Raw genomic sequence first — 24,853 nt, forward strand, 5'->3', positions numbered from 1 at the left:
TTGTAGGTGGTGATTTTAACAAATTACAGATGACCATACATGAATTTTGGTAATGTGGCCAAAATAAATGAATTATGCTTCATCTTAGTGAAACATGTTACCCTTAAAAAGTTAACATTAAATGTCTCCCGACTTGCAGTATCTGTGTGTAAATGAACTTGAGCAGAAGTCAGCTTGATGCTGCATCTGTATTCATCTTTCTTCTAGGGAAGAAGGTGATTGATGTGGCTGCTGGCTCCACCCACTGCCTAGCTCTGACGGAGGACAGTGAGGTGCACAGCTGGGGGAGCAATGACCAATGCCAGCACTTTGATACCTTGCGTGTAACCAAGCCGGAACCTGCTGCCCTGCCAGGACTGGACACCAAACACATAGTTGGGATTGCCTGTGGGCCTGCCCAGGTTCTGACTCTAATTACCTTTGTTATTTTACATAGTTTTGGTTTCCAAGTGTTCATTGCTGGTTAATAGAAACACAGCTAAATCTTGTGTGTTGTCCTTGTGACTTACAGGGTAGCAAGCTACATATTACTTATGTAAGCATCACTGTAGTTTCTTATTTTCTTCATAAACAGTTCTATTGTATGGATAGTTAACATTCTGTCTCCTTTTTCCTCTCTCCCTCCCCTATACCTCTCTTTGCCTCTCAGTGTCTTTCTCCCCCTCTCTTTCAATGTTTTTATTTTATTTTTTTATTTGCAGTTCCCTCTGGATTGCTGGACAGACACCCAACCCGAAGCAGTTTGTGGGAAGGCTTACAGAAACCTGTAACCCTAAAACAAACCCTTTCTTCCCACAAGCTGCTTTGGGTTGGGTGTTTGTCCAGCAACCCAGAGGGAACTGCAACATTGAGCCATCTTCTTTTGTCCTTTGGAAGCATTTGATGCTATAAAGTTTCCTCTAGTGCATTAACTGTACCCATAAATTTAAAAAAAAAACTTACTTATTAGAGAGGTGAATCAGCTGCTAAAGGCACTTGGCTTGCAAAGCCTAATGACCTGAGTTCGACTCCCAAGTACCACCCACATAATGATGCATAATGTGGTGCATGCTTCTGGAGTTCATTTGCAGTGGCAGAAAAGGAGGCCCTAGTGTACCTGTTCTTTTCCTTCCTTTCCCCTTCTTGCTGTCTGTCAAATACATGAATAAATATTTTTCAAAAATTGTAAAAGAGGGCTGGAGAGATGGCTTAGCGGTTAAGCCTAAGTATCTCAGTTTGAGGCTTGATTCCTAGGACCCATATTAGCCAGATGCACAAGGGGGCACACACATCTGGAGTTCTTTGCAGTGGCTAGAGGCCCTGGTGCATCCATTCTCTCCCCCCCCCCCGCCTCTTTCTTTGTCTGTCGCTCTCAAATAAATAAATAAAAATAAACAAAAAAATTAAAAAATATTTTAAAAAATTGTAAAAGATTTATTCATTTGCACATGTGTGTGTATATGGGTGTGTCAGGGTCTCTTGCCATTGCATTAAATGCTTGTCTGGCTTTATATGGGTACCTAGGGAATTGAACCCAGGCCAGCCGGTTTTGCTGCTGAGTCATCTTCCCTGGCCTTATTTTTATTTTAATTTTTGATCAGCTTAAAGTATTTTCTAATTTCTCTTGAGAGGGCTAGAGGCATGGATTAGCAGTTAAGGCATTTGCCTGCAAAGGCAAAGGACCCAGGGTTTGATTCCCCAGGACCCATGTTAGCCAGATGCACAAGGGGCCACATGCGTCTGGAGGGTCTGGTGTGCCCATTCTCTTTCTCTCTCTTTCTCTGTAAAATAAATAAATTAATAATAATAATGATTAGATATTAAATGTTTAATTTCAAAGTTTTTGGAGAGTATGCAATTAACTTTCTGTTGTACTTTAATTCTGTTGCTTTTGAACCAAGTGTATGGTTTCAATTATTTAACATTCATCATTTTGTTTGTCTTATATCTCAGGATGCAGTGAACATTCTGTGCTTGCTTACAAAGTGCATATATTTTGCTGCTGTATGGTGACATATTCTGTAAATGTATTTCAGATCCAGGTCATTTATAGTGCTGTTCATTTCTTCTAGGTTCTACTGATTATTCTTTTTCTTATTGTCTACTTGAGTTACTATTGGAATGCTTTAAATTTATTGACTTCCTAACTGTCATCCATTAATATGTGTTAGTACTTTTTTGAGCAAAAAGTGTTTTTTAAAATTTTTATTATTATTTATTCATTTATTTGAGAGAGAGGAAGAGATAGAGAAAGAAAGAGGAGAGAGGGAGGGAGGGAGGGAGGGAGGGAGAGAGGGAGGGAGGTTGGGGGGGCCTTCCATCCACTGCAAATGTACTCCCGATGTATGCACTCCTTTGTGAATCTGGCTTATGTGGGTCCTGGAGAATCGAACCAGCATCCTTTGACTTTGCAGACAAGCACCTTAACTGCTAAGCCATCTCTCCAGCCTGTTTTTTTTTTTTTTTTTAAAGAAAGCTTTACCTTTTTAGATATGGAAAAATGAAATGGGAGAGGAAATTAGAAGCTGTAGAAGTATATGAGTTAAGCAGTTATGAAAGTACGTATGCCTTTGGGAAGTTAGAGGAATGAATAATTTGTAACTAAAGGCATTAATATACAAGAGCTGGAGAGATGGCTCAGTGGTTAAGCCTAAGTATCCCAGTTTGAGGCTTGATTCCTAGGACCCATGTTAGCCAGATGCACAAGGGGGCACACACATCTGGAGTTCTTTGCAGTGGCTAGAGGCCCTGGCGCATCCATTCTCCCCCCCCCCCCCCCGCCTCTTTCTCTCTTTGTCTGTCGCTCTCAAATAAATAAATAAAAATAAACAAAAAAATTAAAAAATATTTTAAAAAATTGCAAAAGATTTATTTATTTGCACATGTGGCCTGCAATGCCAAATGACTTGGGTTCAGTTCCTCAGTACTCATGTAATGCCAGATGCAGAAAGCGGCACATGTGTCTGGAGTTCGTTGGCAGCTTCTAGTGGCCCTGTTGCACCCATATCCTCTTTCCCTCTTTCTCTTGCTGTCTGCTTGCAAATAAATAAAAAAATATTAAAAAATTTATGTAGTACCAAGTCTTTCCTAAGGAATAGACCCACAGCTGAATTTATAGATTCACTTTAAGGTTCTCATGTTTCTTCCATAGAGCTTTGCCTGGTCATCTTGTTCTGAGTGGTCCATTGGCCTCCGCGTCCCTTTTGTGGTGGACATCTGTCCAATGACTTTCGAGCAGCTAGATCTCCTGCTGCGGCAGGTGAGTGAGGGGATGGACGGCACCGCTGACTGGCCCCCGCCACAGGAGAAAGAGTGCATGGCTGTGGCGACGCTGAATCTTCTACGACTTCAGGTATTGGTCTTTCCTTTATGCCCACCTACAAGTGTCTCAGGAATTCATGAGTGTTAGAAAACTATGCATGTTAGTTTGCTAGGTGAATTTTGGTAAAACTTAAAGTATTTTAAAATTAGATTATGATGAGGTGTGTGAAGCTTAGAAAACTTCATCTGAGGGCTGGGAGATGGTTTGGTGGATAAACCATGAAACTTTGAGTACCTTAGTTCAGATCCCCAGGCCCTCTATAAAAGGCAGAAGCTGTGGCAGACTTCTGTAATCCAGTGTGCCAACTGAGAGAAGGGAGGTGGAGATAGAATTTCCGGGAGCTTGCCAGTGGAGGAGTGGTGAACAGCTGGAGAACCTGCCTCAATGAAGTGGCAGGAAAGGACCAGCCTGAAAGTTGCCCTTTGACCTTGGCACACCAGACCAATTAATAGATTCAAAACTTAAAAAAAATCTTTTATCTCATTATGTTTTATGTGGAAGTGAGTCATTGTATGCAAGTAAGAGTGTGAATGTTATTTCTGCTGTCACCACCTTTCTGGTGTTCATCTGTGGAGACAGTCCTGAGTTTACTCTTGTGTATGGAGAACTGTCTGTGTGAGGCAGCAGGGGTTAGAGACAGACCCAGCTGAGAGACCCGAGTCTTCCCTCTGTACTGTGAAAGCCTTACTGAACAATGCCTTCACTTCGTCTACGGTTTAAAACAAAAGGTGCCGAAGTCAACTGGCTCCTTGCTCCTTCTCTTCTTCCCTCTCTCAGGGTACGTTAGCCCGAAGCTCCACCGCTCCCCTTGCCTTCGGTGCTCTACTTGTCAGGAGTCTATTATGTTATATTAGATCTGGGGTCACTGTAATTCTGCATGCCAGTGAAAGAGCACTCCTAGTTGCCGTTTTAGGATACAGTCTGATTTAATGGATGCCAAAACAACAACAAAAACCTTCTGAGGGTTGATAAAATACTGTAGTTGTTAATTTTTACATTTTATTATAAATATATATATATATGTGTATATATATGTATATTATAAAGGGTTATGCTATTTTATTTCCTCACCCTAGCTCCCATTACCATGAAGGCCCTCCTCAGTGGGGTTAGGGTAGTCATAGGGGTCAGGAAGGCCTCAGTCAGTCCCAGTGGGGTGGGGACTGTGTCTCAGGGTATTCCTACTCACTTTATGGTTTTTACAGTCTTTCTGCCATGGCAAGTCTATTGGCAGTCCAATTTAGTGTTGAAAATACTGTATTTAAAAAAATATATGTATATTTATTTATTTGACAGAGAAAGAGGGAGGGGGAGAGAGAGAGAGAGAGAGAGAGAGAGAATGGGTGCGCCAGGGCCTCTGGCCACTGCAGATGAACTCCAGACACGTGTGCCCCATTGTGTATCTGTCTAACGTGGGTCCTGGGGAATCGAACCAGGATCCTTTGGCTTTACAGGCAAACACCTTAACCACTAACCAATCCCTCCAGCCCTGGAAGTACTGTATATATATATAGTTTTTTTTTTACATATAAAGAGGTTTAATGTAACATGGAATACAAAAGACTAGAACCATTGATAAACTATGCAATTTTTCAACTTTAACAAAATCATTAAAATAAATAAAATCAAAACAACAACAACCAGAATCATAGTACCATTACAATCCCATTAGAAAAGCTTCCATCATCACTCTAAGGATGTGACAAAGGCATTACTACACATTAAGTATATCCACTTAATTTTGTATATTTCACTCAGAAGAAATGCTTCGGGTGCCCATAGTAAGAACAAGATCAAAGTACCTGTGCTGAGAGCTGCTAAATCACTGTTTCAAAGTACCTCAGACTGCCCCACTCTATATGCTCTTGGGTAATTTTAATAAATTCTTACATGTGACATGAGACAGATGGTACATTGTCTACAGATAAATAATCTTTAGTAAAACATTAAAATTGTGGAACTTCGTACCTTGTCATACTTTATAAGTTGTTTCTTATATTTAAAAAGCTACCCAAGTTGTTTGCCAGTATTAAGATCATCAAATATTAGACTCACAAATTCATAGATAATTTTTCCAATTTTGTGGAATATAGGAGAAATTACACTTAAATATATGTAGATGTTACTTTCAAGCAAAAATACTTAATTTTACGAATGTAACAGGAAACAGCCTTATTCAACATATACTTTTTTAAAAATCATGAGTAGCACAGATAGCAGACATGTAACCCTTCACTACCCATACTCTTCACTACCAGGAAATTAAGCCAAACTTTAGAAAAAATACAATGCAAGAAAAGATTCAAGTTAAAAATATATTCCTTTGCTTAAAAAAAATCACCCCTTTTGGAGGTAATATGATGGAGAATGTAATTTCAAAGGGGAAAGTGTGGGGGTGGGAAGGGAGGGAATTACCATGGGATATTTTTTTATAATCATGGAAAATGTTAATAAAAATTTAAAAATTAAAAAAAATCACCCCTTTTATAAGTTATTTGTACTCTGACAGCATGTCCCACCAACCCAAGGCAATCTTCTAATAATACAATTATAATATTACAATATTTCTTCAGTCCAGTGTTTATGAATGTCACTGGGTTGCAGCAACAAAAATGTTTTAACTCTAGGAACAGTAAGCCTTGCAGCATTAACTCCTTTGATGATTCTCTTTCTTGTAAGATTTTTACTTTAGGAATGTAGTTTTCTTCAAAAACTGTATATCTAAACTTTTTTGTAGAAACCAACGCTTTGTGGTAGACATTTAAGGGTAGTCTTATAACAGTTCAGTTTCTTGCTTAGCAATGTAAATGTTGATAACAACAGTTTGCCAAGCTGTTTTCCTCTGCATTCATCACTAATGACATCTTCTACTCTTCTTCTCTTAGCACAGGAGTGGATAAATTTGTGCTCTATTATCAAAGTTGCCGTAGCAACAATTTGTCCTAGGGTTACATATTCTATAACTGTAACATAATAATCCCCAGAGTTCTTCATATGCTCTAAAGATTTCATAAATTGTTTAGGGTTGACAACTCCAGTCTCTGTCAGGTGACCCAGGACCTTAAAAGAACCTCTATTCAAGTCAGTGGTGCATAGAAGCCTTAAAACCAGGCTTTCTCCAGGATGTGTTGGAGAAATGGCTAGAGAAAATGTAGCTGTTTTCTGACTCCAGTCCACTCTTTGAGTAAACTTGGGTCAAACATAGGAGTTTCATCAGGTTTCATCTTTCCAATGAGGTCTTAGTGGTGACAGGTATACACTAGGAATGTCTGAATTTTTTTTCATAGGTTTTGGAAGCATGATCAGTGTTGGGCTGGGGAGATGTCTCAGTGGATAAAGTGCTTGCTGTTCAAGCTTCAGGACTGGAGGTTGGATCCCCAGGTCCCACAAATGCTTGTGGCTAGAATAGTCTGTCTCCAATCCCAGAGTTTAGGAGGTGAGATGAAATCCTCAGGGCAAACTGGCCATCTAGGTTAGCCAAGTCAGCAAACTTTTCTCAGCAAATAAAGTGGAGGTGACTGAGGAAGATACTTGCTGTCCACCTTGCCTCCCTATGTACGCCAGCACTGTACAGGCCCGCTGATGGCGCTCCCCTCCAGGCGCTCAGATTCCCCCTAAGAGAGCACCCAGCACCGCCTCTGGCTGCAGGGCCCGCCCCTCCTCCTCCTCCTCCTGCACAGCCCACGCTGCAGCCCGGAACATGGCGGGGACAACACCTCCCTCCCCCCCCCCCGAAATACTGTATTTTTAAGCTTTCTTTTAATTAATTACCATTATCTCCCCCCCCCCCCCCCAGGTAGGGACTTGGTTTAGCCCAGATTGACTTGAAATTCAGGGTGGCCTTCAACACACAGCAATCCTACCTCTGCCTCCCAAGTGCTGGGATTAAAGGCATGTCCTGCCACACCCATTATTTTTAAAGAGGTCTCACATACATAGTGTGTAATTCTCCCTTGTCTCCCAATAACTGGGCTGTTTACTCATTGTTGGCTGTGTACTTCTGGGGTTAGCTCACTTCCTTCTTGCCCAGATTCTTTTTCATAACTGAGGCTTTTCTTCAGGTGTGTGGGATGTAGTCTGAAAAAAGTCTAATCACTTAGGTTTCTCAAGCTTTTTTTTTTTTTAATTTTAATTTTTATTTTTATTTATTTATTTGAGAGTGAGAGACAGAGTGAGGAAAAGGCAGAGAGAGAGAGAGAGAGAGAGAGAGAGAGAGAGAGAGAGAGAGAGAGAGAGAGAGAGAGGGAGAGAAGAGAGAGAGAATGGGCGCCCCAGGGCTTCCAGCCACTGCAAACAAACTCCAGATGCATGCACCCCCTTGTGCATCTGGCTAACGTGGGTCCTAGGGAATTGAGCCTCGAATCGGGGTCCTTAGGCTTCACAGGCAAGTGCTTAACCACTAAGCCATCTCTCCAGTCCAGGTTTCTCAAGCTTTTGAGGTTGTGTTCTTTTTTTTTTTTAAATATTTTATTTATCTATTTATTTATTTGACAGAGAAAGAGGGAGGAGAGGGAGAAAGAGAGAGAGAATGGGCATGCCAGGGCCTCTAGTCACTGCAAACAAACTCCAGATACATGTGCCCCCTTGTGCATCTGGCTAATGTGGGTCCTGGGGAATTGAACCTGGGTCCTTTAGCCTTGCAGGCAAGTGCCTTAACTGCTAAGCCATCCCTCCAGCCCTATTATTTTTTAAAGTATATTATTTATTTATTTGAGACAGAGAAAGAGGTGGGCGGGGTTGGTGGGGGGAGAATGGGCACGCCAGGGCCTCCAGCCACTGCAAACAAATTCCAGATGCATGCACCACCTTGTGCCTCTGGCTTACGTGGGTTCTGGAGAATTGAACCGGGATCCTTTGGCTTTGTAGGTAGACACCTTAACCGCTAAGTCACCTCTCCAGCCCACAGGTGAGAAATTTTTTAAAAAGTAACTTGAGGTTTTGATTGTCATTGAATATAAGATTTTACATCTTTAGTAAGTTTGAAATTGCTTTCTCTTTTTCCCCTACTTTCCCCCAAAGGACTGACATTTACATATTGAACTTTCTCTTTTCATTGTCCCAAGCATCATGACTTACTTGATATTTCCTTTATGTCTTTTACCATTCATGTTTTTAATCTTTTTTTGTTGTGTCTTCTGTTCTTTCCTTTGATTCAGAAGTGCTTATTTCAGTAACCCTGTTATTGAATTATCCATTTATTTAACATCTACTTCTTTGAGGCATTTGTTAGATGCTGACTCTTCAAGTCCATGCTTGAGCCCTGTGCAGGCTGGAGTCTCTGTGTACACAAGCAGGGATGCCTGGGCACCGCCCAGCTGTGCATCTCCCTCTTTGGGGTTTTATCTTCATAATTCTCTTTCTTATTCTCGAATTTGGTCTGTTTTGAGGCTTTTGTTTTTCTCATTGTGTTCTTCTAGGCTCTTTTTCTTGATCTCTAAGAATATTTTATGTACTCTTACTTTGTGAATTCTTTCCATTTTGAAAATAGTTAATTTATTTGAGAGAAAGAGAAGCAGATAGAGAGAGAGAGAGAGAAAAAAAAAGAGAGGGCAGACAAAGGCCTCTGGCCACTGCAAACAAACTCCAGCTGTATGCGCTGCACCACTTTGTGCATCTGGCTTATGTAGATACTGGGGAATTGAACCTGGGTCCTTAGGCTTCACAGGCAAATGCCGTAACTGATAAGCCATCTCTCCAGCCCTCTTTCCACTTTTTTAATTTGCCTCCTTCTTGGGAGACACTTGGTGTCTTCTTTTCACTCCTGCTGTGTGTGTGTTCTTGTTTTGCCTTGGAGGAATTTCCTTGTCTACTCTCAGCTTGACTATTTAATATTTTATTTATATATATTTATTTATTTTAAGATATTAACCTATTTATATGCTTAAGTGTGTGTGAGGGGGCACACAAAGGTCTTTGGCCATTACAGATGAATGCCATTTTTGCATTGACTTTATGTCGGTGCTGGGGAATTGAATGCAGGCCAGCAGACTTTGTAAGTAAATACTTTTAGCCTCTAATTGATCTTCCCATCCTGGCTACCTGTTATCTGGCTATATCTGTTATTTCTCTCTTTGGTGTAGGTTAGTGGATGTTGCTGTTTTTATAGTGTTGGTTCTCTGTTGACCAAAGTATCTTAAAATGAAATTCTTCAACTAATATGGATAAAAATTTTCAGCCCCATAAGAATATATATATTTGCAAGGTTAAATATCTAAAATCTGAAATATTCTAAAATTTGAAACTTTTTGAGTGTTAATATGATGCTACAGGTAGAAATTTCAATATTTACAAGCTGTTTCATGTGTAAAATCATTAAAAAGATTGTATAGTATTACCTCTAGGCTACATAGGTAAGATGATTATGAAACATGAGTATATTTTGTGTGAGACATGGGTCCTTCAAGATCTCATGTGTATATAAATGTAATCTAAAACACTGAAGCAACTTGAATATGATACTCAACTGAGATGTTAATTTTGTTTATATCATACTTAAGTTTCATTTAGTCATTTTTCTGGCTCTAATTGTAAACTTTTTTCTCTAGTTGCATGCTGCCATTAGTCACCAGGTTGACCCGGAGTTCCTAGGCCTGGGTCTGGGCAGCGTCCTCCTGAACAGCCTGAAGCAGACTGTGGTGACATTGGCCAGCAGTGCGGGTGTCCTGAGCACTGTGCAGGCGGCTGCCCAGGCTGTGCTGCAGAGTGGCTGGTCTGTGCTGCTGCCCACAGCTGAGGAGCGAGCCCGGGCACTCTCTGCACTCTTGCCCTGCACAGGTGCGCTGACACTGGTAGCAGGGGTAGTGGACCCAGGTGGGAATGAAGGGTGGGCATAGCATGTCACTCAAATTGACAATAAATCTATTTCCTTTTCCAGTTTCAGGCAATGAAGTGAACATAAGTCCAGGTCGTCGGTTCATGATTGATCTACTGGTGGGCAGCTTGATGGCTGATGGGGGCTTAGAGTCAGCCTTAAATGCTGCCATTACTGCAGAAATTCAGGTTTGACCATAGGAATGGGAGGCAGTGGGCAATTTTACTTGGGTTAGAGCTAGATGAAAAACACTGTACACATATATATATATGAAAATGACAAACTATCTCAGAATCATTGAAAAACCCCAAATACCAAAGCTTTACTTGCATTCAGGTAATTTTGACTTAGCACTGTTTGATTTTTACTAATATAAAATTATTGATGTAGCTGGGCATGGTGGCACACACCTTTAATCCCAGCACTCGGGAGGCAGAGGTAGGAGGATCGCTGTGAGTTCAAGACCACCCTGATATTACATAGTGAATTCGAGGTCAGCCTGGGCTAGAGTGAGACCCTACCTCAAAAAACAAAAAAAATTATTGATGTATTATTTGTTATAAAACGTTAAGTGTCTATTCAGTGAATTGTCAGATACTTCATCATATAGATCATTGCTATTGCCAGAAGGATCCTTGTATCCCTTGCATTCATAGTCAGGTCCCTTCCCTGCCTCTCAGGTTGCCTGAGTTCTGCTTGCTTTGCATGTCATAGAAGTGGAATCATAGAGCAGGTACCCCGTTCTTTCTGTGTCTTTCTTCTTCTGCCTCAGCAATTTTCAGATTCATCCACATCATTGCACGTGTAACTACTTTATTTTTATTATTGAGAAGTGCTCCACTATTGTATGGTTCTAGCACTTTTTGTTTATTAAGTATCTACTGAAGGATTCTTCTTGTTTCTGTTTTGTGACTATATAAGACTGCTATGATCTTGCAGTGAATCAAGAATCAGGATGAGAAAATGAGTGTAAAGTCCTTTAGGAAGCATATCTTCTCCCCTTGAATAAATACTTACAGTGGAATTTACTGTGTTATAGGATGAATATGTGTTTACAGTTTTCTAAAGTGACTTTGCTGCTTACATTTATAGCCGCTTTTGTTAGTCATCGCTCTCTCCCATCCTTACCAAGTAGATGACTCTATGTGGGGCAGATCATTCAGTATTTATGAGGCAGGAGGCCATTAGCTGTGGGAGCCTGGCCCGTAGGGAGAGCGTTCTGTTTGAAACCTTAGCAACTGAGAGGTGGAGTTTCTGATAGGGTGAGTAGGCCAGTGTTTCCAGTTCTGTGCAATAGCTTTCAGAGGATGGGACAGCTATGCAGTACAGTTGGGCTCAGCCTAATGTACTAATGAGGTTACTGCTCCATGATTTGTGTTTTATGAATTATAGGATATTGAAGCCAAAAAAGAAGCACAGAAAGAAAAGGAAATTGATGAGCAGGAAGCCAATGCCTCTACATTTCATAGAAGTCGGACTCCTCTGGATAAAGATCTGATTAACACAGGGATCTATGAATCTGCTGGAAAGCAGTGCTTGCCTTTAGTTCAGCTCATACAGCAGCTTCTCAGGTAAATAGTATCACTGTATTACAGTATAGTATTATTGTATTTACTATTGTTATAGTTATTGTTCTTCGTATTAGTTGAGTGAAATCTAACACTGGTGTCTCCAGAATAGGTTTGGCTGTTGAAGAATAACTGACAATTACCGAAGGTAGATTTTAGGGTCAAGAGAAGACTTTTATGTTTAGCAGAGAGGTTAACAGGGTGTGTGAAGAGATTTTTTAAGGTTTTCATGTGGGGCTGATAAGACTTTCAGTGGTTAAAGGTACTTGCTTGAAAATCCTTCCAGCCCAGTTTCAGTTTCCAAGCCACCCACATAAACTGGACACAAGATGTGGTTCAAGCCTCTGGTATTCATTTGTAGCAGCAAGAGGCCCTGAAAGTTCCCCCCACTCCCACTGTGCAAATAAAAAAAATTAAAGAAAGAAAAAATATTTTCATGGCAGATAAATTTGAGTGTACAGTAAACACAAAAAAGATTCTTAAAGATACTCATTAATAAGCAGAGAAACAAAAATTAAATAATTATATTAAGACTAGTATTTAACATCTCATTTTATTATTGCCTAATTCTTTCTTTTTCTATTTTTTAATTAACAACTTCTATGATTATAAACGATATCCCATGGCAATGCCCTCCCTCCCCTTACTTTCCCCTTTGAAACTCCACTTTCCATCATATCTCCTCCTCCTCTCAATCAATCTCTCTTTTATTTTGATGTCATTATCTTTTCCTCCTATTATGATGGTCTTGTGTAGGTAGTGTCAGGCACTGTGAGGTCATGGATATCCAGGCCATTTTGTGTCTGGAGGATTGTGTTGTAAGGAGTCCTACCCTTCCTTTGGCTCTTACATTCTTTCCGCCATCTCTTCTGCAATGGATCCTGAGCCTTGGAAGGTGTGATAGAGAGATTGCAGTGCTGAGTATTCCTGTTACTTTTTCCCAGCACCATGATGCCTTCTGAGTCATCCCAAGGTCACTGCCCTTGGAAAAGAGACGGTTCTCAATCAAAAGTGAGAGTAGCATCAATATATAGGTATGAACATTAAGAGAAGTGCTTATTGGGCAGTTTGATGAGCATAATATATACATTTAACCAGACGGCAGCAGATGTTACACCCCTAGGGTTTATGACTACACCTGTTGTGTGTTTTCAGTATCAGGGATGTATTCCCTCCCATGGAGTGGGCCTACAGTCCAATTAGAGGGCAGTTGGTTTCCACCATGATAGATGTGCCACTATTGCACCGGTTGGTTATTGCCTAATTCTTCATAGCATGCATATATGTGTGTGTGTGTGTGTGTGTGTGTGTATGTAATGTATATATATATATGTATATATAATATATTATAATATATTAATCTATTATATACATATACATACATACATATATATATATATATATATATATATATATATATATATATCAACTAAAATGAATGAAATAATAGTGAGTGTTAATTTGGAAGGCTGTTTTAGGAAGTGTTAGAGTACCAGTGGACTGCCTGCAGAAGTTAACTTTGGCAAGGCCAAAGCTGTCAGATATAGTTTCATTAAAAAAAATGTAATTATAAAACCAAAATGTCAAGCTGGGTTTGGTGGCTGTCTCCTGTAATCCCAGTACTCGGAAGGCTGAGGTAGGGGGATTGCTATGAGTTCCATGAGAGGTTGGGCTACATTGAGACCCTGCCTGAAAAACAAAAACAAAGAACAAAAATCCAGCCAAACAAAAAGCCACTGTGATTTGTGAAAGGGATTGGTTAGAAATGAAAACAATGATTGAATTAAAAAAATATTTTATTTATTTGCAAGCAGGGAGCGAAAGAGATAAGAGAGACCTGGAGAGAGGCTGGGTTTGCCAGGGTGTCTACCCACTCCTGAGTGAGGGGATTACATATGTGTGCCACCACACCTGAACCCTAGTTAGTTCACTTAGGCCGTTGCACATGCAGTAAGAGGCGGAGGTAGTGGTGATAGCTCTGCTCACAGTGATTTCTTGTGGTGCCTCTAGCAGTGCTCTTTTTGCTAAGGAGTGCAGTGGCTATTTGTGGTTTTTTGTGCTTCAATGTGAATTTTAGGATTTTTTTTTCTATTTTTTTGAAGATTGTTGTTAGATTATTTTTTTCAAGGTAGGGTCTTGCTCTAGCCCAGGCTGACGTGGAATTCTCTATGTAGTCTCAGGGTGGCCTTGAATTTATGGCGATCCTCCTACTTCTGCCCCCCAGTGCTGGGATTAAAGGCATGCACCCCCACGCCTGGCTGTTGTTGGAATTTTTTTTAAAAATTTTTATTTATTTATTTGAGAGCGACAGACACAGGGAGAAAGACAGATAGAGGGAGAGAGAGAGAATGGGCGCGCCAGGGCTTCCAGCCTCTGCAAACGAACTCCAGACGCGTGCGCCCCCTTGTACATCTGGCTAACGTGGGACCTGGGGAACTGAGCCTCGAACCAGGGTCCTTAGGCTTCACAGGCAAGCATTTAACCGCTAAGCCATCTCTCCAGCCCTGTTGTTGGAATTTTGATAGGCATTGTTTAGTCTGTGGATCACCTTTGGGAATATAGCCATTTTCACAGGAGTAATCCTGCCAGTCCAAGAGCATGGGGAGTCTTTTCATCTTCTTTCCATCTTTAGTTTCATTCTTCAGTGTTTCAGAGTTTTCATTGTCTAGTTCTTTCTCCTCCTTGGTTAGGGTTATTTCTAGGAATTTGTTGCTGTGGAAACTGGATCTTTCCTAGAGTACTGAGGACAGATCAAAGTTGATTCCACCAAAGTCTAAGTTGGTGGTGAACCAACAAACTTGGGTTTTTAGGAGCATGAATAACCAAGATGAGCTATGTCACTGTTAAATCCCACTGCACCACTGGTGAGGACCTCATAGGAGCTATATCCTGGAGTGTGGCCTTCATTTACTCTTCTACGTCCTTGACACCATATGCCCTCTCAAGATCACATTTAGCTGTGGACAGGACACACCTGGAATCCTCAGCAAGGGTCCTGTGGTCCTCCATCTATTCCTCATGCTTATATATCAAGCAGTTTTCCCATTGAACCATCTTCCTAGCTCCTAGTTTTCTTTTTAAATTTATTTTTTTATTTACAAGTTAGAGAGAGAAAGAGAGAAAATGAATATGAATATGGGTGCACCAGGGCCTCTAGCCACTGCAAACAAACTTCAGACTCATGCAACACTGTGTATCTGGCTTTATGTGGGTACTAGGGAATTGAACCTGGGTCCTTTGGCTTTGTCAGCAAATGTCCTAACCACTAAGCCAGTTCTTCAGCTCCCTATTTTTGTTTTCTTTATTGCTGTCTGAATATAATACTGCCTTGACTTTGTTCTTTATCTCTGACATTCCTTCTTCTGATTAATCTTGTCTGTTGATGATGCTTTTTCTTTTATTTGATTGACTCATTTCCAGCATTTTTGTTTGGTACTGTGTCAGGGTGTCGTGGGGTGTGGTGTATTTAAGTGTGTGTGCAGATGCACATGCCCTATACATACATGTGTAGAGGCCAAAGGGAAGTGTCAGGCCTAATTCACTTTAAGGCAAGGATTGTTGCTGTGTGACACTGACCTAGCAGGTGTTCTCTCTTTACTGCACTCATGCTGACCTCAGTAAGTTTTCTCAGGCTTTCATTTTTTTCTGTTCAAAACTTCAGTGGCTCACCATTGAAAAGCTTGGACTCTGCAGTGTGGCACTGTTACCCTCCCCTTGTCTGTGTCTGTCCTCTCTACCCTCTGCTCCCTGAGTCAGCAACCTCTACTTTTCCTATGTACTCCCTCTGCTGCCGGCTCATAGCTCAAGGCACATTGCATAGTTGGGACTAGAGCCGACCCTCCTGGATCCTGTGCCTTTTGGCAGCTGCTGTGCTGACCTGGGACTGATCGTGTGTGCTCTATCCCCACCTTGGTGCCATCCTTGAGCCCGTGCTGAGGGCATATTTGTAGGGTGGGTGTAGCAGTGTTAGGACAGCTGGTCTTGTAGAGTAGTTCACACTTATATTTGCAGTGCAGCTTTGGTGAAAAAAGGACATACTTGGTTTTCTTCCCAAAGTTTGTAGGAAAGGTTTCTCTTTTGAACAAGATCTCTCATTTTAGACCATTTCACGAGACTCTGTAGGAGCACCTTTGTAAAGGAGTGGGCATTGTTCACTTTTGCCACCTTTCTGCTCTCGGCTCAGTCTGGAACCCAGCTCTGGGATGCATACTTAGGCGTAGTCTGCTTCTAGTACTAGCTTAAGCCATCGTTTCTTGCTTCCTCTGTCTTTTTGACAGAAGTAACATGTTCATCTTAAAAGTTTCTTTTCCCTGATTAGGAACATTGCTTCCCAGACTGTGGCCAGACTGAAGGATGTTGCTCGGCGGATCTCGTCCTGCCTGGACTTTGAGCAGCACAGCTGTGAAAGGTCCGCTTCACTGGACTTGTTGCTGCGCTTTCAGCGCTTGCTCATCAGTAAGCTTTACCCAGGGGAGAGCATCAGCCAGGCCTCAGATATCTCCAGTAAGTTGCTTAAAATTGTTTGAAAGAATCTTGTATATGTTTTGGGCTACACCCCCCCCCCCCCCGCCCCTGAGGTAGTGTCTCACTCTAGCCCAGACTGACCTGGAATCCACTGTGTAGTCTCAGGGTAGCCTCGAATTCACAGTGATCCTCCTACCTCTGCCTCCTGAGTGCTGGGATTAAAGGCATGTGCCCCCATGTCTGGCTTTGTTTAGAGCTTTTTAGAAATTTATTTTTGGGCTGAAGGGATGGCTTAGTGGTTAAGGCGTTTGCCTGCAAGCCAAAGGACCCAGGTTCGATTCCCCCAGGACCCACATAAGCCAGATGTACAAGTGGCACATGCATCTGGAGTTCATTTGCAGTGGCTAGAGGCCCTGGTGTGCCTATTCTTTGTCTCAAGTAAATAAAAAAAAGTTAAAAAACATTTTTAAAAATTTATTTTCAAGTAGAAAGAGATATAGAGAAGAGAGACAGATAGAGAGAATGGGCGCACCAGGGCCTCTAGCCGCTGCAAATGAACTCCAGATGCATGTGTCACTTTGTGCATCTGGCTTTATGTGGGTACTAGGGAATTGGGTCCAGGCTGTCAGGATTGCAGGCAAGTGCCTTAACTGCCGAGCCATCTCTCCAGCTGTGTTTGGGACTTTTCTATTTACTGTTTTTTAAAAGTACTTTGATATTTTATTTATTTATTTGAGAGAGAGATAGAGAGAGAGAGATAGATATTGATTGATTGAAAATGAGTATGTGCACTAGGGCCTCAGCCACTGCAAATGAACTCAAGATGCATACACCATTTTGAGCATTTGGCTTTACATGGGTATTGGAGAATTGGATCTGGGTTCTTTGGCTTTGTAGGCAAGTGCCTTAGCCACTGAGCCACCTCTGCAGCCCCTTAGAGAGCTGTCTTGAAGACAGATAAGTCAGGAGGAATAAAAGACCATGAGGACCCATGTAGGCAGACAACTGAAGATTTTATGAGCTTCATTCATTGGGGAATAATGTATAAAATTTTAAGAGTGGACCTTTGTGTACTAAAGTTTTAAGAATCTTTGAGTCATGACTTTTAGTACTCTTTCATACAGAGTATAAAATTCAATATAATCAAATTTATTTTCCCTAAAAATACATGATACAATAAAGAACCAAGGACTTGAGGGTCAATATGTTCTTCTTTAGGAAAGTAGGTAAAAGGTCCATTCTTGGGAGTGGAATAGTGAACCAATTCAGTTTTCCTAGTAAGTTTTTAGTAATGAAAATGAAATTTTCTTTGTCTTCCATTGAGGTCCTGAGCTAATGGGTGTTGGTTCCTTGCTGAAAAAGTACACAGCCCTGCTGTGCACACACATTGGAGACATACTGCCGGTAGCAGCGAGCATTGCTTCCACCAGCTGGCGACACTTTGCAGAGGTGGCTTGTGTCATGGAAGGGGACTTCACAGGTACTTTTCTCCTTATTTTAGACTGATGAAAGCTGTAATGTACCCTTTCTGGATAAAGCTTCCTGTATTTATTCTGTAAAGTTTTTGCATTTTCTAGTCATCTTGTCCATCCTCCCCCCCTTGGTCTTGGTTTGGGAATCACCATTTCAGATGTAAATGATGTTAAGATTTATGTCACCACTATTAGCACTTCAGTAATGAGATGAATGATAATTAATTTAGTTCTATTTAGACAGCGTAAATAATAGATGCTGCCTTCACTTAAGGATAGTCCTATACTACCTAGTCTTTTTAATTTTAATTTTGTAAGATTAGAGCATTATTTTTAGTGTTTGTTTTTTGGTGGTAGCCATATTGGTAAACAGTTACTTTTCTAAATAAAATACCCTGTTCTTAATACTTCTTTGTTTGAAGCCAGTTGTTATTGAAAAAAAAAAATTATCTCACAGGGTTCTGTTTGGTATCTCTATGCCACTCTCTTTCAAAAATAAAAGGAAAAAATAGTCCTGTAGAAGTATATTAAAGGACCAGCATTCCTTATTTTGTGACTTAAAATTTTTTTTTTTAAGAAAAGCCAGGCATAGTGGCACACACCTTTAATTCCAGCACTTGGGAGGCAGAGGTAGGAGGATCGCTGTGAGTTCAAGGCCACCCTGAGACTACATAGTGAAGTCCAGGTCAGCCTGGGCTAGAGTGAGACCCTACCTCAGAAAACAAAAAAATAAAATAAAAATAAAAAAATAAAAATTTATTTATTTGAGAAAGAGGCAGATAGAGAGAAAGAGAGAATGGGTGCACCAGGGCCTTTAGCCACTGCAAATGAACTCCAGATGAATGTGCTCCCTTGTGCATCTGGCTTATGTGGATCCTGGGTGCTTGAACTGGGGTTCTTAGGCTTCACAGGCCTTAACCATTAAGCCATGTCACCAGCCCTTGAAACTTAAAAGTTAAACATAAAGTAAGGTTATAATTTTTGTTTAGATCTGAATTCAGAGTCTTACACATGCTAGTTGATATTCTTTGCTTGCATAGCCATCCCACTTTTGTAAAAGTATATCTGGTTTTTCACTATGTAAAAATCTTACTAACCTCCATTTTATTCTTTGTTAAATGTAGGTGTACTCCTTCCAGAGCTAGTAGTTTCTGTAGTGCTTCTTCTTAGCAAAAATGCTGGTCTCATGCAAGAGGCTGGAGCCATCCCTCTACTGGGTGGTCTGTTGGAACACCTGGATCGTTTTAACCACCTAGCACCGGGAAAGGAACGGGATGATCATGAAGAGCTGGCCTGGCCTGGCATAATGGGTATGATGTTTTCACTTAAAGGGCTTTGCTGAGTTTGGTCTTTGTCTACACATTCTTTCCTTACTGTTAGAAAGACCAGTTTAAAAGGAAGACACATTGCTGCCATTTATTTCCCTTGATGGCATGGCAAGTGGGAATCAGATAATTGCAGGAAGAGATTTGGTGGCCTTTATGATCTTTTAGTAATTGGTAAGTTCTGACACGGACCACGTTAGAAAGCTCTGGAAAACCCTTTCCTGGGTAGTATCTTCAGAAGAAACTGTTGAAGCGATTAGGTGTGGCACAGCTCTGGAGGCAGGAATTGATAGGGACTGACTTAGCAAAGCCACTCATGCTGTTTGACAGGGATGAGACTGGAAACTTCTGGACTCAGCTGGGTGTATCTTTGTGGACATTGTCTCTAATGCACACCACATTGAAATGAAATTTGGTTTCTCTGAGTTTTGAGCTGTTGCACTTTTGAATGCTATTAAGCAATGTTTTTATGTTTTAGTAGTCTTTTATATTGTCATCTTTATAACACAGCTTGTTGTATCTCTAGTGCATTTTTTAAAAATAAAAATCATGATAACTTGCTTGGGAGCGCACACCTTTAATCCCAGCACTTACAAGGCTGAGGTAGGAGGATTGCCATGAGTTCAAGGCCTGCCCATAGCCACAGAGTAGGTTCCAAGTCTATCTGGGTTAGAGTGAGACACTGCCTTGTAAAAAACAAACAAACAACAACAAAAAGACAATGTCTATCCTTTTTTGTTTCTAAGTAGATATTTTTGTGTAGTAAAGATACTTGATTTTCTTTTTGCTTTTCAGTGAAGTTTTAATTTCCATTTGACACTAGATTTTATCAAATGTGTTTTTGAATTTTTTCAATGCATGAGCCAGTGAGCAACCTTGTGCACTTGGCTTTACATGGGTACTGGGGAATTGAACCCAGTTCCTTAGGTTTTGCGGGCAAGCACCTTAACTGCTGAGCCATCACTACAGCCCTACTGTATGTATTTAAAACAGTATTGTTGTTTTTGGATTCATCTCCCATTTTCTGAACTTAGTTATTATAGTCTTTCCTTCCACCTCAGGTGTCCTATCACTCACAGTTATAAATATGCTAGGTAGATCTGGATATGTGGTTGGATTTGGGTTGGGTTTTCTGTCAGAGTATGTCTGAGGTCATATCTGTACTTCTTTTCTGCTCAGGAGGCCAGCAAAGCTGTGTAGTCCTCCCTGTTGTGATGGATAAGGGAGTTCCAGGGATGTTTGGTTTCCACAAACCCTCTACCACTCCTGCCTTCAGCCATCTGAGTATATTGGTGGGCATGGGGGACATGATGCAAGCAGGATTTTTCCCTCATCGTTGGAACTATTTTCATAATATTGAGTTGTATTCCAGATTTTCTAACAATGACCAATCAGATTTTTAAATCTTTTTTAAGTATCACTATAAACCAGTAGAATTTTATTGATGTGATATAATTTCTACCCCCCTTAACAATCTTTTTATTTTTTATAATTAACAACGTTCATGATTGTAAACAATATCCTGTGTTAATTCCCTCCATCCCCCACTTTCCCCTTTGAAACTCTACTCTCCATCATATCCCCTCCCCATCTCAATCAGTCTCTCTTTTATTTTGATGTCATGATCTCTTCCTCCTATTATGATGGTCTTGTGTAGGTAGTGTCAGGCATCGTGAGGTCATGGATATCCAGGCCATTTTTTGTCCAGAGGAGCATGGTGTAATAAGGGGTCCCACCCTTCCTTTGGCTCTTACATTCTTTCTGCCCCCTCTTCTACAAGGGACCCTGAACCTTGGAAGGTGTGATAGAGATATTGAAGTGCTGAGTACTACTCTGTCACTTCTTCTCGGGCACCATACTGCCTTCTGAGTCATCCCAAGGTCACTGCCATCTGAAAAGAGGAAGTTCTCTAATGAAAAAGTGAGAGTAGCATTAATATATGGGTATGAACATTAAGAGAAGTACTTACTGGGCAGTTTGATGAGAATGGTATATATATTTAGCCAGACAGCAGCAGACATTATACCCCTAGGGCTCATAATTACACCTGTTTTAGGTTTTCAGTATCAAGGATGTATTCCCACCCATGGAGCACGCCTCCAGTCAAATTAGAGGGCAGTTGGTTTCTACCATGACAGACTTGCCACTACTGCACCCATTGGCTTGTTTGGCCTGGCTGGCCAAATATGAGGCTTATAGTGTCTACTTTTGAGTATCTTCACTGGTGATTTCTCTCTCTCCCATTGAACTGCATGCAGCATTGCTTTTGCCAGCTTTATGTCAGCTGGTCTACGTGGAGGAGGTTTCCAGCTCAGTTCCAGCAGGATATCTCAGTGACCTTGCAGCCCAAGTATGTGGAGTCTTTAGCAATAGTGTCTTATCATCTATTCCTGGTGGGAAACCAAGGGCCTCAAAACAATGACCTGTAATGTTTTGGGGGAATTAGGGACATTCCTGGTCAACAACTCACTGGAGGTATCCCATCACTGGCACTGAAAAATTTCTAGTAACAATCTATGGCTCCTGAGTGTTCCATTGTCCAAAAAAGTAGGTTTCCATATGATTTATTTATATCCTCTTAGATTTTGATTAGCCTTCCCTCCATCTTTCCTTTACTCAATCTCTTCTGACGCCACTTAGGCCTTTCACCCCCATTAATCTGTTTTTCTACTTACATAAATACAATACTATCCTTTATATCTCCTTTTTAGCTTACTGGCCTCAGGTACTGAGTTTTCTTCCTACTCACATAGAAGTCTAATCATTTGTAGCTAGGATTCACATATGAGAGACAACATGTGATGTTTGACTTTCTGGGCCTGGGTTACCTCATTTAGTATAATCCTTTCCAGATCCATCTATTTTCTTGCAAATTTCATAACTTCATTTTTCTTTATTGCAGAGTAGAATTCCATTGTATAAATGTGCCATATCTTCATTATCCACTCATCAGTTGAGGGACATCGAGGCTGGTTCTATTTCCTAGCTATTGTGAATAGAGCAGCAATAAACATGGTTGACCAAGTATCTTTAAGGTAGTGAAATGAGTCCTTAGGATATATGCCTAGGAGTGCTATAGCTGGGTCATATGGTAGATCTATTTTTAGCTGTCTTAGGAACTCCACACTGATTTCCACAATGGCTGGACCAGATTGCATTCCTACCAACAATGTAGAAGGGTTCCTCTTTTTCCACATCCTCACCAGCATTTATAGTCATTTGTTTTCATGCTGGTAGCCAATCTGTCAGGAGTGAGGTGGAATCTCAATGAAGTTTTAATCTGCCTTTCCCTGATGTCTAGGGATATAGAACATTTTTTTAGATGTTTATATACCATCTATATTTCTTCTTTTGTGAACTCTATTTAGTTCCATAGTTTTTTTTTCTTTCCATTTTTGGTTATTCGAGATAGGGTCTCACTCTAGCCCAGGCTGACCTGGAATTCACTATGGAGTCTCAGGGTAGCCTCGTACTCACGGCGATCCTCCTACCTTTGCCTCCCAAGTGCTGGGATTAAAGGTGTGCGCCACCACGCCCAGCTCCATAGCCCATTTTTAACTGCATTGTTTGATTTCTTATTATTTAGTTTCTTGAGTTCTTTGTATATCCTGGATATAAATCCTCTGTCAGATGTATAGCTGGGAAAGATTTTCTCCTGTTTTGTAGGTTGCCTCTTTGTTCTATTCACAGTGTCCTTTGCTGTACAAAAGGTTTGTAAGTTCATGAGGTCACAGCAATTAATCTGTGGTTTTATTGCCTGAGCAATTGGGGTTAATAGAAGTTTTGTTTGTTATGTTAGTAGCACAAAGAGATAATTTTCTGTGTTTTTGATGTAAATTTCTTATTCTTTGTATTTGATCTGTTGATCAAGTGACTGACTTGGGGTTTCTGTTTATAGAGTCATTTTTTATAGGCCCAAACTGTAGAAATAATGAGGAAGTGACACTTATACGCAAAGCTGACTTGGAGAACCACAATAAAGATGGAGGCTTCTGGACTGTGATAGATGGAAAAGTATATGATATAAAGGACTTCCAGACACAGTCATTAACAGGAAATAGTATTCTTGGTAAGGCCTCACTGTTTTCCTCATTGTTAAAAGTTGCAGCATGTTTTATTTTAAGCAGAGTCCTCAGCTTATAAATTGTTTCTTTGTTTCTGCTCTAGCCTATTCATATATACATGATTCTGTGACTTTGGGGACTGTCTTTAACAACATATTAAGACTTAAGTTGAAGAACTTATCATCATCATTCATTTTTATTCTCTAGTACTTTTTTTTTTTTTTTTAATTTTTATTAACATTTTCCATGATTATAAAATATATCCCATGGTAATTCCCTCCCTCCCCACCCCCACACTCTCTAGTACTTTTTGAAACTTGTTTTAAGTTCTTCTTTGGCCCAGGCAAACCTGGGAGAGGGAGACATACTGTTATACTCTGGCAACCCTCACTGTGGAGTTGACCCAAGTGATTTTCTTCCTACCTGCTTTATTTACTATAGTTGTCTGAGGAAATTGCACTGTCATCATACATACATTTTTTATTTCTTTAGCTCAGTTTGCAGGTGAGGACCCAGTAGTCGCTTTGGAAGCAGCTTTGCAGTTTGAAGACACACAGGAGTCCATGCATGCATTCTGTGTTGGCCAGTATTTAGAGGTGAGCTGTGAGCCTGCTTGCAGTGATGGGAATGTCAGGAGAGGTCCTTCTTATGTGCTTGTGATTGTATGATTTTTTTCCCCCCATCTCTATTTGAGAGAGAAAGAGAGACAGAAGGAGAGAGAAAGAAGCAGATAGAGAATGGGCACTTTAGGGCAAACAAACTCCAGATACATGTGCCACCTTTTGCATTTGGCTTACGAGGGTCCTGGTGAATTGAACCTGGGTCCTTTGGCTTTGCAGGCAGACACCTTAACTGCTAAGCCATCTCTCCAGCCCTATGATTTATTTATTTATTTTTTTGTTTTTTGAGGTAGGGTTTCACTCTAGTCCAGGTTGACCTGGAGTTCGCTATGTAATGTCAGGATGGCCTCGAACTCATGGTGATCCTCCTACCTCTGCCTCCTGAGTGCTGGGATTAAAGGCGTGCGCCACCATGCCCGGCTACCTATTTTTTTTTTTTTAACCACAGTGCATGGATGTCTGAGCCTTTTGGGGCATAAGGTGATAAAATTGGTTTAGAGGTATTTATTTTTAAATATTTATATTATATATATGTGTGTGTGTGTGTGTGTGTGTGTGTGTGTAACAGAGAGACAAAGAGACAGAGAGACCTGCAGAGTTATGGTGTATCAGGGCCTCTCACCACTGTAAATGCAGTACAGATGCACACACCATTTTGTGTGTCTGTTTTTACATACGTACTTGGGAATTAAACCTGAGCTGGCAGGCTTCGCAAGCAACTGTGTTTAACTGCTAAGCCATTGACTTAGTTCCTAGAGGAATTTACCTTTTTTTTTTCCCTCCCTTTTTTGGTCTTTTGAGGCAGGCTGTCACTCTAGACCAGGCTGACCTGGAATTCACTATGTAGTCACAGGGCCTCAGGCTAGCCTTGAATTCATAGCAGTCATTCTATCTTTGCTTCCTGAGTTGTGGGATTAAAGGTATGTATTACCATGCCTGGATGAATTCACATTTTTGTGCTAGGTCCTCTAGCCACTACACATGAACTCCAGACACATGTGCCACCTTGTGCATCTGGATTTACATGTGTGCTGGGGAATTCGAACCTGGGTCCTTTGGCTTTTCAGGCAAGTGCCTTAACTGCTGAGCCATCTCTCCAGCCCTGAATTTACATTAAAAAAAATACTTATTTTATTTATTTGAGAGAGGTGGGGGGTGGGGGGAGGGGAGGGAAATGGGGTCGTGGAGAGAATGGGCACACCAGGGCCTTCAGCCACTGCAACAAGCT

The 24,853-nt window shown here is 40.9% G+C and overlaps 1 protein-coding gene and 1 pseudogene across 4 annotated transcripts in view; one reads left to right on the top strand and one right to left on the bottom strand.

The window, feature by feature from the left end:
* Positions 1-24,853, top strand: part of Herc2 (HECT and RLD domain containing E3 ubiquitin protein ligase 2) — a 214,552-nt gene that overhangs the window by 78,098 nt on the left and 111,601 nt on the right. For 3 of the 4 annotated variants that reach the window (XM_004661943.2, XM_045145018.1, XM_045145021.1), the window contains 10 exons: positions 208-401; positions 3,131-3,331; positions 9,847-10,075; positions 10,176-10,300; positions 11,505-11,683; positions 15,999-16,183; positions 17,469-17,624; positions 18,741-18,926; positions 22,840-23,010; positions 23,498-23,601. In XM_004661943.2, the coding sequence (XP_004662000.2) occupies positions 208-401; positions 3,131-3,331; positions 9,847-10,075; positions 10,176-10,300; positions 11,505-11,683; positions 15,999-16,183; positions 17,469-17,624; positions 18,741-18,926; positions 22,840-23,010; positions 23,498-23,601 (1,730 nt within the window). The remainder of the gene's footprint in view (positions 1-207; positions 402-3,130; positions 3,332-9,846; positions 10,076-10,175; positions 10,301-11,504; positions 11,684-15,998; positions 16,184-17,468; positions 17,625-18,740; positions 18,927-22,839; positions 23,011-23,497; positions 23,602-24,853) is intronic. The other variant, XM_045145020.1, reaches the window with a different exon arrangement.
* Positions 5,309-6,534, bottom strand: LOC105944276 (annotated as a pseudogene).

The sequence above is a fragment of the Jaculus jaculus genome, chromosome 3 (genome assembly GCF_020740685.1).
Source record: "Jaculus jaculus isolate mJacJac1 chromosome 3, mJacJac1.mat.Y.cur, whole genome shotgun sequence".
Classification (NCBI taxonomy): domain Eukaryota; kingdom Metazoa; phylum Chordata; class Mammalia; order Rodentia; family Dipodidae; genus Jaculus; species Jaculus jaculus.